Genomic DNA, 12,845 nt, shown 5'->3' on the forward strand with positions numbered 1-12,845 from the left:
AGAAGTCTCTAGTGCGTGCAATAATTTTGGCCTACAGAGGGAACAAACTAGGCCTCACTAGAATTGTCCAATGTCCTCCCTGAAGCACTGCCCATGAGAAGTTCATGTCATGCTGTCTGTAATGTTTTCATATGCAAAATTCAAAGATTACATTTTAAAAAGGAATTCATCCCTTAGGGTAGCCTAGGGTCCTTCAGAATTTTCACATGCATGAAAACAAATGGCAGGCCAGTCAGCAGAAGCAGACTGAGTGGACAGGCTAACTCATATTGAAGAAACAATGCACCTAAGTTGGCATTATTGTATCACACTAAGAAAACGATTAAACGTTTAGCAAAAGCATTGCTAAGTAACATCCTCCTCAACATTCTCCTATTTTCCAGATATTCACATTTCTCCCAGTCCAACTGCTCTGGTAAGTCATGCCTGCCATTTTAAAATTGTTTTTCTCATTAAACAAAGCAGACAAATGAGTCTATTCAATCACATCTCACGAGACAGTGGCTGCAGAATGATGAGTCAGACCTGATGATGGTGCAGTCTGGTTTGAGGGATTTAAAGAGTATAATTCAGCTCAGTGATCTAGATCTACACCAAGGGAGTCAACAGGCGGAAGGGAGCGTAAATCCAGACCGCCAGACGCTTTTGAACAGACCCCAAAATCTTTTCATTTACTTATTATCATTATTGTTGTCTTTTTTCTTATTTTCTCTGTAGTCTGGACTTTGACTACACAGTGACCAAGAAATTTGGACCTGACAAAAAAGAATTGACTACCCCTGATTTACCCTTTGAACACTAGGCAATTCAAAAACTTAAACTGGAAGGAATTTGCTAGCTACAAAATAGCGAGGAGAATGCCAGAAATAGTCATCAGATTTATCTTTGCAAGTAAATATAAGTGCCCTAAACTTACACACATAATTAATATTAATTTGCCACCTCTAAGGTTCTGGAAGCTAATAAAGAAGCTAGGCTCACAGAGGGGGCAGACAGGTGAATACTTTAATCTGGCTGTGTTTTGTATAGGCACTTTTATGTATTTGGGGGATTTTTCTATTCCTGCTTATTATTTATTTTCACACGCAGAAGTGTGAAGAACTATTAGCACAGGTATGTCACAGACATGTACAGACACAGGTTTTATCAGGACCCATGGGTTGTGCCTGAACCAGCCATAACAAACCAAGATACAGATGCTTTATGACTAATCCCCCAGAAATCAGAACTGGTTCGTTGTCTGGGGAACCAGGATAGGAGTAGCAGGCCTGCTTACTCCCTAATCACAGGATAGTGGACAACATGGCACGTGCCTGCATTAGACAAGACCTCAACAGGTTAATACAGATTCTGATGCCTGTCATAAAGTAGAAGCTTATGGACGTTTAAACTAGCTTTTAAAGATACCTTTGTTTAATCTGCTGAAAACTTCCCTCAATATGAGGCCCACTGGACCACAGACCTTTCCAATTCTTAGGCAGTGTGGACATCACTGTATGCCTCAGGTTTCACTGTAATAAGCTCCAACATATAACTAATCAGTGCACCTTGTGGATAGCAATAAGCCTTTCTGAAACTCATAGGGAAGCCCTGAATTGTGGGATGTTGGCGGTTTTTAAAACTGATTAAAAACCTTCCTGGAAAGTATCTCCCTTGTGTTCTCACTGCTTCATTAATCTATCCCTGTTTTTTAGTTTGTGATGAGAGCTGAGACATCAAGGAAGCAAGACACTACACTCTTTGGGATGGGGGCCATCTTTGTTCTGTTTATACAGCGCCTAGCACAATGGGGTTCCGGTCTATGACTATGGCTCCTAGGCGCTACCACAAATAATAATTACCACCACCAACACTCCATTCCCCCAACCACCATGCAAAACAGCTCTTGTTTGAGGAACGTGAAAATTAAAATTGGATAGTTAAAAGCAAGATCAAGCCATAGGCAAAGTAGTGTTATTTCAATGCAGGTACGTAATAAATTCAACACACATTATTCACACTTCTGTGACACATCAATACTGTGATACATCAATACTGAAATGGACTTACTGAAGCACAGGCCAAAATGCCAAAGAATCCAACCTTCTGAACCAGGTTCTGGACGGCCAGTTTAGCTCGGGAGGCAAAGTCCTGCAAACAAGGAAGCAGGGCATTAATGAGGATGCAAACTAAATGAAATCATCTCTAAACACCTTTCCACATGTCATTTCATTATCTCAAACCTGTCCTCTAGGGTTTGTATTTTACAAGTTAGCATTAGAAAGCTGTTAAGACAAGAAAGCAAATTTGAAACGTCAGTGAACCGAACATTCATTATGTTATAGCCAAGTTGAAATTCTGAACATTCACAGTTACCGGTTTTTAGCTTTTCCTGCAGATATGACTCATCCAAACTTTGTAACATAGGTAAAGATCACTCCATTATGGAATAATCCCTCCTAGTGTATTTTCCCTTCCACACCCTGGAGTTGCTGCTGCCACTACTATACTAATCCTCATACCAGCTCCCTGGAAGGCCATTGTCAGTGTTTCTCAGATGGTGGAGGGTACTTTCAGAAGGTCAGGTTAGCACACAATATTTTCATAATACCTCATGTCTCTACCATCGTGGAAAGACTCAGTCAAACCAGGGTCTCCAACAACATGTTCTCCTGGTTGCTACAACTATTGAGATTCTGGGCCCCATCAAAGTTAACGGCAAAACTCTTACTGATGTTACTGGATTTCACCCCTGAGATTGAAAAAGCAACGAAGGAAATGATCATGTCAATGTTCAGCCTATATTCCTCCCCCTGCATCAGAGCCGTTCTAACTGCATGTAGTCTATTTCCAAAATATATTTCTGTGAACAGTGCCATAATGCATTTAAATGAGTAAAGTCTATAGAAGTGTTACTGGTGAACAGTTGTGAATTCCTTATCTAAATGCTTTATCACTAATAAAAAGACAAAGTGTGTAAGCTAATATCTTTTAATCGGACCAACTTCTGCTGGTGAAAGAGAATCTTCCGAGCAACACAAAGCTGTTCTGCAGGTCCTCTTCAAGACCTAAAGAAGAGCTCTGTGTAGCTCAAAAGCTTGTCTTTCTCACCAACAGAAGTTGGTCCAATAAAAGATATTACCTCACCCATCTTGTCTTTCTAGTATCCTGAGACCAACATGGCTACAATTATTACTAATAAAACTGTAAAATACAGTTTTCAATCACTTAAAGTACAGTAGCTTTGTCATTTAATGTGCTGTTTACTTACTGATTTTTAAAGTCAGAAAAACATATGACAAACTTTAGCGTGTCTGTCACTATCAAATATACAATAAAATGGCTATGTTAAAATCAAAGTTACTATAAAATATACACTCACAGACAAATTAATTCCATTTAAATGTAGGAAGTAAAAAAAAAACCTGCAGGAATCTACAATTGTTATTCAAATTAAAACAGATCTATTTAAGTGGATTCATGTTCAATGACATCTGTCCAGGCTTGGAACAAACTGTACAATATAAAATGGGAATACTTTGATATTAAAGTGCTTAAAAGTAGGGGAGTCCTCAGTATTAAAATAACCGGAGTGTGTCAATAGTAAGATATTATTTGTATTTTTATATTCTGTGAAAAAGATTGTTAGACACAACCTTCTTTCATAGGAAAGCATCCTGCCTAACAATCAAATTATAAATTTCCCTTCCCCTGTCCCCGTTTTATGGCTAGAATTATGCCAACATAATTCAACCTCTGCATTTTAAAAACTTATTATTATAACAGAACCTTCAGAACTGTAAGCTAAAATAGATGAACAGCAAATATTTTACATGAATACAGCGTTAAGCAAATAGATGTGATTCACATATGCTCACATTTTTAAAGTAAATATTAAATATTTAAACAACTTAATAAATATTTATTCCACTTATTGGTCACTTTTGTCATAAAATTCTTTGCTATAACATTACATCTTTTCTCCAAACTGTACTAAAATAAAACCCATTCATTATGGCGCTTTAACCAACAAAACTTGGAGGATCCCTAGTAATTTATGGAGTTCTTTGGGATGCAATGGTAATTTGATGTTTAAATATACCTGCCTGACTGTGAAAAGCTTATTATTCTAACATAAGTGTTTTTCTGTTTAAACACAATTAGGTCACCTTTAAAATCCATACTACAACTGTACTTTTTAATTATACTAACCCACTTAATGTGGGTTTTATACTCTGAGAAAAGTTCTCCATTTAGAAATTCTATTCTTGTAGAAAGCAGAGTGATCATTGAAATTTTGTTTTAAATTACTGTTTTCATAGTAATTCCAAATAGGACATTTAGTGTTTATGTGGATTTTTTAAAATGTGCCCAACCGATGCTCTATTTTATGATGCTCTAGTGGGAAATTTTGCTTTATGAATGACATATCTTATATAACATTTCATAATCCACTATCTACACATTCTATTACCAAATAAAACAGGATAAAATAGTTATATATTTAAAACTCCTTCCAACTTGTTTTCTACTTTAAGTTTAACGGCTATTTAAACCACAAGTAGGTTACAAACAAATGCCCATTCCTGTTCCCATTTAAATCTTAAGACTCCCAGTGACTTCAGTGGGACTGGGACAAAAAATGTAAATTTGGAAAAGTATCTATCAAGATTGCATATTTTTACTTTCTCATCTTCACGCTTTGAACTCTCTCCCGAAGAAAAAATAGTCTGAGAAAGAAGCAGTTTATTACACTAGTTAAATTATATGGAAATGCATATTTGAGACATTTCATGACAATCATCTTGCCTTTTAGATAAATTGAGACCCTACTGCAGGATTATCAATGCTTTCCACCATTTTATCTTCTAGTATTGCATTTATAAGAAATTATGTTAAGGGCTTTTGTGTTGACAAACTTTCTGGATAAAGCAGCCAGGGAAATGATAGGCATTAAGGAAAGCAGGTCGTTATGCAATTAAAAAAAATATACCTACATTTTAGTCACCAATTGACAATTGGGGCTGTAAATAACAACTGATCTATGAACTAGGATAGCCCAAAACCTTTCATATGCCAAAGAGGTTGCTCTCGGTCAGTATGTGTGGCTACTTCTCATGCTAAAATTTCTTCAAAATTATTTCTGAACTGAAAACAAATATGAAACAGTTTAATGTCTGAGCACTAGTAAAAGAAGTGACACATATAAGGATCTCATTTGCTCAGTACACAAACAACTTCCACTAAGGTTAAAATGAGCTCAGCGTGAGCAAAAAGGAAGTAAGACCCTTTCAAAATTTCAGTCTGCTCCTGCAGTCACCAAAAAAAAGTGATTAAGTGCAACACAAATGAAGGGGAAAAACAGACGTTCCAGGGGCCTAATGAAGGCCAAAGTGGAAATACTGTTTTAAAAGTATACCTGCTGGCAATTTTATTTATGTTGGAAAGTACTGTTGAAGTAAAATTGCCTTTTTAACAATAGAATTTATATCTTTGTTGGAAGGATAAAACTAGAGAAAATGCTGCCTTCTGCATAGGGCAACATCTTATGAAATTCCTATATATTTTATAACAATACTAGATATGATCATGACACTTTCACTTCCTATTTTGCCAACTGTTTCACAATGTTCATGGAATTAAAGTGACATCTGCGCTTTAAATCTATTGAAGTTTTTACATGGTGTTGTATTAAACTAGGTTTAATACATCTTTAAAATAATTTTATAAGACATTAAAATCCAGTTACTCAAACAGGTATGTGCTATATTACAATGGAAGTAGACTGCATTTAATTTTTACTATTATATGTTTATGAGCTAGAGTTTGAAACAAACCCTCTAGCAAAAGTGCTACGAGGTAACATTTAGCAAAACATTTATAGAACATAATTATAATATATTTAAATTGCATATAGATTTTGAGGCTATGCTAACGCAGCATAAATATGAATTAACATTTTACTTTAATTTTCATTTTAAAAAGTAAATGCTTATGCTTTAAAGATGTTTGTAACTCAACACAATCACCTACAATTCAAAAACTGAACAGTCTGCCTTAAATTATTTTCTTCCAGAAAAGAACAAACATTTTTAATTTCAGAAAGCGTGACTTACAAAAATGAAGGACAATTGTAAAAAGCTCATTTTATTCTTTTTGTGTATATATATATATATATATATATATTCTAACGGTTTTTCCTCTGCCATCTCTTATCTTGTGGATTTTGTTTTTTAATTTTATTTCAAGATTTTTTTTAGTTTTTTTTCAGTAGTAATGGTAAAATATTCCATGTTACAGACAACTATAGTTATTTACTTTTCATATCAACTATTTTCAGTTTAAGATTCTCCCTTTTTCTTTCTACATGGTTTTTCATTATGTTTAAAATAAAATTTAAAAAGAGAAATATTTTAAGTTGAAAAAAATTAAGCTAATTTTATCTGTGTCTATAGTCTGTACATTTTATGCTTTAATCCAAACTAAAATAAAATCACAGCTATGTCAGTATATTGGATAGCAATATACAGGTTAGGATCACTATAAAGTTATGCAGTTGCAGTGTTTAGCAATTTATTTTAATGGAAACAAATGCAGAATACTTCATTGCTTCCTCAAATTTATTTTGTCAATACTTTAAAACATCTGCAATAATAAAAAAAACCCATAAGTTTCATTTCTCAGACACTACAATCATCAGTTTCACAACTTTTACCTATTTCACAATACAAGTGTACGAGAGAGACTGATGTTGGGAGCAGTTTCTTTTCTAATACACTCCGTACTGTTTGATATAACATTAAACTCTCATATAATTAATCTATTTCTTACTTTAAAATAAAGAAATACATAAAGTTCAGCTACTTACAGGCAAAACATATTCCCCCAAAATTAAAGAATCTAGACTTTCCTCTCCTCTCCTCGCCGCTACTATGATTCATTCACCCTAACATTACAGTATTTTTTACTCACTATGTTGCTATCAAAGAAGATTTCTTTTTGGTTTGGGAATAGATTTCCTGTGACTACTGCAATACAGGCAAGGGATGGTTAAATGATTATTATATTACTTCATCAGGGTTAATCATCAGATCACAAGAACGGGAATGGAAATAAGCATCATCAAAAAATAGGCGATGTTGAAATACTGAATCACAGGTCTCAGTTGGTGGTTTAAAAAGTTTTGCTTCAGATCTGCCTTTTGTGAAAAAGTGACTTCTCAGAGTACAATTTATTGATGCTAACATTTTGTCACTACAAGTTGCAGGCGAACAAAATCAAGGGGAAATTAAAAAACCACCAAACCTTCTGCTTCTCTGCAAGCTTCAGCAGGAGGATCCTGCTTACAGCCTTATAGCACTGCTTTGTGCCATCTTAACACGGACCCTCTGCCACTATAAAAATCACTGTTCATCAAGTTGTACACAAAGTAATTCTGTGCTTCATTTGCAAGGCACGGATCATTCCTATGGCTTGTTTTGTTTCCATTTTTATCAAATTGGTAGTCACATTTCCTTTCTTCCTTTTAAAAGTGTTACCTTGTTTTATGAGAAGGACAAAATTATACTGACTTTAAAAGATTCCCTTCAATGTATTAGCTAAGTGGATGTGTTTCAAAGCAGCATAAATTCCTTCCAAATATCAATTCAGATTTTGTATATACAAACGTATGTACAAAATAGTAACTGCTGAATCCTAAAGAAAGATTGGTTTGGGTTTGAGAACGTGAAATGGCCAAAATTCAGGCAAGTCTATATTTTTCTTAATCTTTAAAGCCAGACCCATCCAACTCAGAGACCCAGGGCAGTTACTAAAGGGGAAAGTTACTAAAGAGCTCAAACATTAACAATATGGGGCTGCATCCTGTAACCCTTACATGAGCAATTCCTAAAGCTTCAATGGGACCATTCATGGGAATAAGGCATATTCCCCTCAAGGGACCGCAAGACTGGGCCTATGGTAATCGTGTAACACTGCACAGACTGAGATCTTCCAACATGCTGAGAGTTGCAATGAGTTGTTCAGAGTACTGAGATACGGTGAATATGCCTCCCTTACACAAATGTGCACGCTACTTGCCTTTCACTGGTGTCCAGCAGAAAAATGACTGCTGTGGTGCTAGCAGTCAGTGACTGTAGGCTCCAATTTGGCACTATGGCTTCCACAAAACAAGTCAATTAAAGAGAGCAGGAAAGAGTAGCAGGCACAGAGGTTGGCTCATTCATATTTTACTATAGCTATCCAATACATACACAACAGATACATGGACATGCACAAGAAAGAATGCTTTTTGAAAACAATTATTTAAATTGGCGCTTCCATTTTGACCCAGCACAAGTGCATCTACCTGTCAATCTAAGCATTTCTAAGAGCTTGCCTCCAGGCTGCGGCAACGTGTAGTACAGGGATGTGATTTCTGACGTGCAGGATCCACAGAGACCAATTAATGTGCAAAACAATGTGCATTGCTGCACCTTTTAGACAAGCCCTAATACTCCCGTCACTGTGATACCCAGGGGCATAAGCATTAAAACATTTTATCAAGTGGGAAATAAATGGATAGTTTTCCTTACGCTTGCGAAATTCATGAGACTTGTTACAACATTGAAAATGCCAAATTAGGAGAATCTAACATTTTCAATATGATTTTTTAAAAGGTTCATTTGTAGATTCATTCAGAGCTTTTAAGGCCATAGGGAACCATTGTGCAACCAATTCAGTTTCTATTAGCCATACTGGTTTATAAATGGACTGGCCCTGGTTATACTCGTGGCTTCCTCCTTGAGCTTCTACCTGATGGATTTTTGTACTCACTTACCACTTATGCTTAGGAGTTTTGCCATCATACTGGAAGTCATTAGGTAATTTTGGGGACAGTGCATGGAATGAAGGAATGGGTGAAAATCAATGATAGAAGGCTTGACTTAAGCAACTGCCCAGCAGGACATCAGGTGCTTAGCAAAAGAGGGTCTTTAAAGGTCAAACAAATACTTGGGGATATTTTATTAAGTGCAGGCTTTGCTGTGTTTAACAACGAAAGCTGGGACTGTGGATGGAAGTTTAATAGCTGATATTAAACAGGAGTAATTTGGGGTCTGAAGTCAGTAAGTGTTGAGTGCACCCACCATTTTGTAGGAGCAGGCACTTTGGTGTTCCCATATCCCGATAAAGGCACATACATAATCATGACCTATCTCAGTGTTGACCTACCTGCCTTGTCTCTCAGTATGAGTGCATAACTCATGTAAAGGGAAAGTCCAAGGTTTTATTTCTAATTGGGTTACAATACTAAAATTAATTTAAATTGTGCAAGATCTGATAAAAATCATCAAAAGGAGGAGTACGTTCTTCCTAAAAAGATAACATATGAAATTACTGTTACGGATTATTAAAATTACAAATCCCTGACGTTTTAAGTGCTGCCTACAAAGACAGAGCTCCTTTTTCATTTAAAAATCTGAGGTATGTTAAAAATGAGCTGCACAATATTTTGTTTCTTCTGGCCTTCTATTATAGCACAATGGAATCAAACAGAATTTATGGAAAAAAAGACCATTTGTGGTTAGGCATTCAATTCTAGAATTTCAGTGGACAGGGAGGGATTATTAACTCATCGGAATAAGATGTTCCTAAATGCAAGAGCATTCAAACTTCTAACTATAGGCTTATATATTACAGCATATACAAGCCAAGAAAGCAGCACAGCAGCTACCATGTGTGCTGCCAGGAGATGAACTCCCAAGAGCAGCCAATTCCCAACACACATCTAAACAGATCAGTGTGCAAATACACACAAGACGACCAGGTATCAGAGAACACAGAGTAGAATATTAATATTGGGCGTTTATAAGAATAAAAGGATGGCCTATGTAACACAGAGTCTGGTATTGCAGTTCTGAGGTAGGCAAGATTCTCATTGCCTTCAATGAAAACTTTGACTGTGTATGGATTACAGAATCCAACCAGGTCAATAATCTATGTAACACTTGCACCATTCTTTTGCCTTTTGGGAGGGAAGTTATAACGGTGATTTAAAGTGACAAAAATGGATCCATCCAACATGGTATCAAACTGCCACATTGCCAATTCATGTGTACACACTATGGACTTCTGAAGAGGGCTAAAGAGAAAGGAGAAGCACTGACGAGGAGTACAGGGGAGTTTAGATTGAGTGGGAATAGGCAGGTTAATTAGTTAATGGACTAATGCAAAGGAAATCTGTTAAATTAACCAAACTAAGGATCTTGAGCTTCTAAGAAAGATTCTGTTTAACCCAATACATGGTGGTAAATTGAAAACCCCAGTTTAACTATGGAAATAGGAGGTCAGCAATAGAGTATGTCAGTGTAGAGGCTGCCTGCCCCATGTCCTGTACACACTGAAGAACATATGACTACTCGTTTTGTTGTCAAATTGGGTATGTGTGCATCTGATGAAGAAAGCTCACAGCTTTCAGACCCCAAGGGCAGCAGCTTGAGGCCAGAGTACTAATCTGGAGTAACACAGATTTATTAAGAAGACAGCAATAGGCATACTGTAGCGATCTCCGAACTGCTTGCCTCAACCCCCCGAGTGAGGAAGCCAGTCTCACACTGGAAGGGAGCTAACATGGAATGGAATGTCAAACTCCCTGTTTGGGACCCCGCTTCCAACAGAGATAGAGGCAGCTGATTCTTCCTTACACTCCCAGGAGCTGACTGCAGGAATTCAGAATACAGTTGGTGTGATGCATAGGCGTTGGTGAATGAATCACATATTGTTAGTAATATCAATAGCTGGTTATCTGGTGACCAGGAAAAGAGTTTGTGAATCACCTGCCAGGTGGGAAGGTGGCAGATCTCATGACACATCTAAAAAAAAATTCTAGTGAATGTTAGAGAGGTGGATTGTAATCCTGGTACACATTGGCATCAATGATGCAAGTAAAGTGAAAGAGAATGATACTAGAAGCTACATTCAAATTACTAGGAAGGCAGCTTTGGTTCAGTCCTCTGTTGTAGGTTTCTCTGAAATCCTTCCAGTTCTGTGCAAAGGGCCAATGAGAGGGGGGAACTTTCAGAATTTGGGTGAGAAGATGGTGAAAAGAGAGGTTAACCTTATTTATCATGAAGGAACTCTTTATGGAAAGAGGGGGGACCTATTAAAAAAGGGGTGGGATCCATTTAACAGACATGGAACCAGACTGCTGGAACAGAAAATGAACGAAGTTTTGGAGGATTATTTAAACTATAAGTTAAGGGAAAGCTGACAGGTGCAGAAAAGAACTGAAGCTGGACAAAGACACCTGCTAGGGATGTCCTAATACAAAGGTACAGTGAAGGTGACAACAGAAATTCTATCTCAACAGGAGACTCTATGTACTAAGGCCATATAAGTACCTAGAGAAAAGTACAGGTTGAGCACAGAGTTAAGTTCTAGAAAAGTAACAGGATAATTATACTCAGGGGCCCAAGTAAAAACAGGTACATAGACAAAATAAAAATGATAAATCTTTATACATCAATGTAAGAAGCTACTAGGTAAACTAGAATGACCAGTACTGGAAGAGGACCGTGGCCTAACTGAATCAGGGTGTTATGACACGTCAGTAGCATACTGCAACCCCTGGTTAACAAGCTATAACAAAAGGACTGATCTGGTCATGGAAGCAGGGAGTTACACAATACCTAAAAGATTTCACAGAATTTACTGAGAATATTTTAGAAGAGGGTGACCATGCAGTAGATACTGTATAGATGCAAATCCCAAGTCCTAAGAATATATATATATGGCAATTGAATTACACTATCAGGCTACTGATTAGGAAACGGATACTCCGCACATGATGTCGAAGGAGCTCAAAGAAACGACTAAGTAATAAAACAGTAATAAATGTCCAACAAGCAACTAACATATCAATTGATTGATGTCAAAATGCAACAAAGGTTTGGCGGAATACGAGAACTGGGTGTGTGTCTTACGGAATATATCAATGCATTTCCACCACCAAAGTTGGGCACATTAATGCCTTCCATGAAGCTTGCACGTTATCTGAAGATACTGCCAATTTACTCAATGATGGAACAAGGCCTAATTTTGATGCGTCACATATTGAGAGAGAAAGTAACTAAACTCAGTTTTCAACGCTTAAGAAAAAAAGGGAGGGGAGTTCTCTTATGGGAAACACAATTAACCTTATTGCCCTTTCAGCACAGGAGTTTTGAAGATGACTGCTAAAACGAAAAAGAAAAGAGGCTGAGTACACCATATACGATACTAATGTAGTTATGGGGCAGGCTCTCAGACACTATAGTGACGAAGGCCTTATAACGCTAGACAGACAGGTACCGAAGTAGAAAAGGCCAGAACATAACAACATGAGGTTTTCCTTGTAATGGCCATGACAATATATTTCATATTTCAACCTGCATTTGAGCAGAAACAGGACCCTTACCAACAGTAGTAGTAATCCTTTGTATGAAAAATAAGAGCTCTCACTAAAATCTGTGGATCTAGGTTGATCAGTGAAATGCAGGCTGCACAAGTTAACTTGCTAACTGCCTAAGCATAGCAGCTAGAGTTTAAAGAATTCTGTTTTAATCAAACTATTGGGAATATGTAAAAGGCTTTCTAATTTTCTTCATTCCTGTGTCCAACTGTTTTTGGAATAGGAAAGGCTTGGAATAATTTCCCTCATCCACCAAGATCTTGGGATAAGAACTAGCAAATGTAATTGTGAACAGCCAGAACAAATTCTTAGAACACCAAAATCAGTCCTCTCTCCAAAGCCCGCCTTACAAGCCTCAAGATAATGGCAATCCAAAACCAGTTCTATGGCAATGATTCATCAGGCTGAATGAGTATAGGTCAGAGCTCAAAGCAGGCAG

General features: G+C 36.9%; 1 protein-coding gene across 4 annotated transcripts in view; it reads right to left on the reverse strand.

The window, feature by feature from the left end:
* Positions 1 to 12,845, reverse strand: part of VMP1 (vacuole membrane protein 1) — a 77,618-nt gene that overhangs the window by 22,594 nt on the left and 42,179 nt on the right. For all 4 annotated transcript variants that reach the window (XM_067565753.1, XM_067565755.1, XM_067565754.1 and 1 more), the window contains one exon: positions 2,050 to 2,130. In XM_067565753.1, coding sequence (XP_067421854.1) covers positions 2,050 to 2,130 — 81 coding nt within the window. The remainder of the gene's footprint in view (positions 1 to 2,049; positions 2,131 to 12,845) is intronic.

Source organism: Emydura macquarii, unplaced genomic scaffold (genome assembly GCF_026122565.2).
Source record: "Emydura macquarii macquarii isolate MOO-44397 ecotype Brisbane River unplaced genomic scaffold, CSIRO-AGI_Emac_v2 contig_2699, whole genome shotgun sequence".
Lineage (NCBI taxonomy): Eukaryota > Metazoa > Chordata > Testudines > Chelidae > Emydura > Emydura macquarii.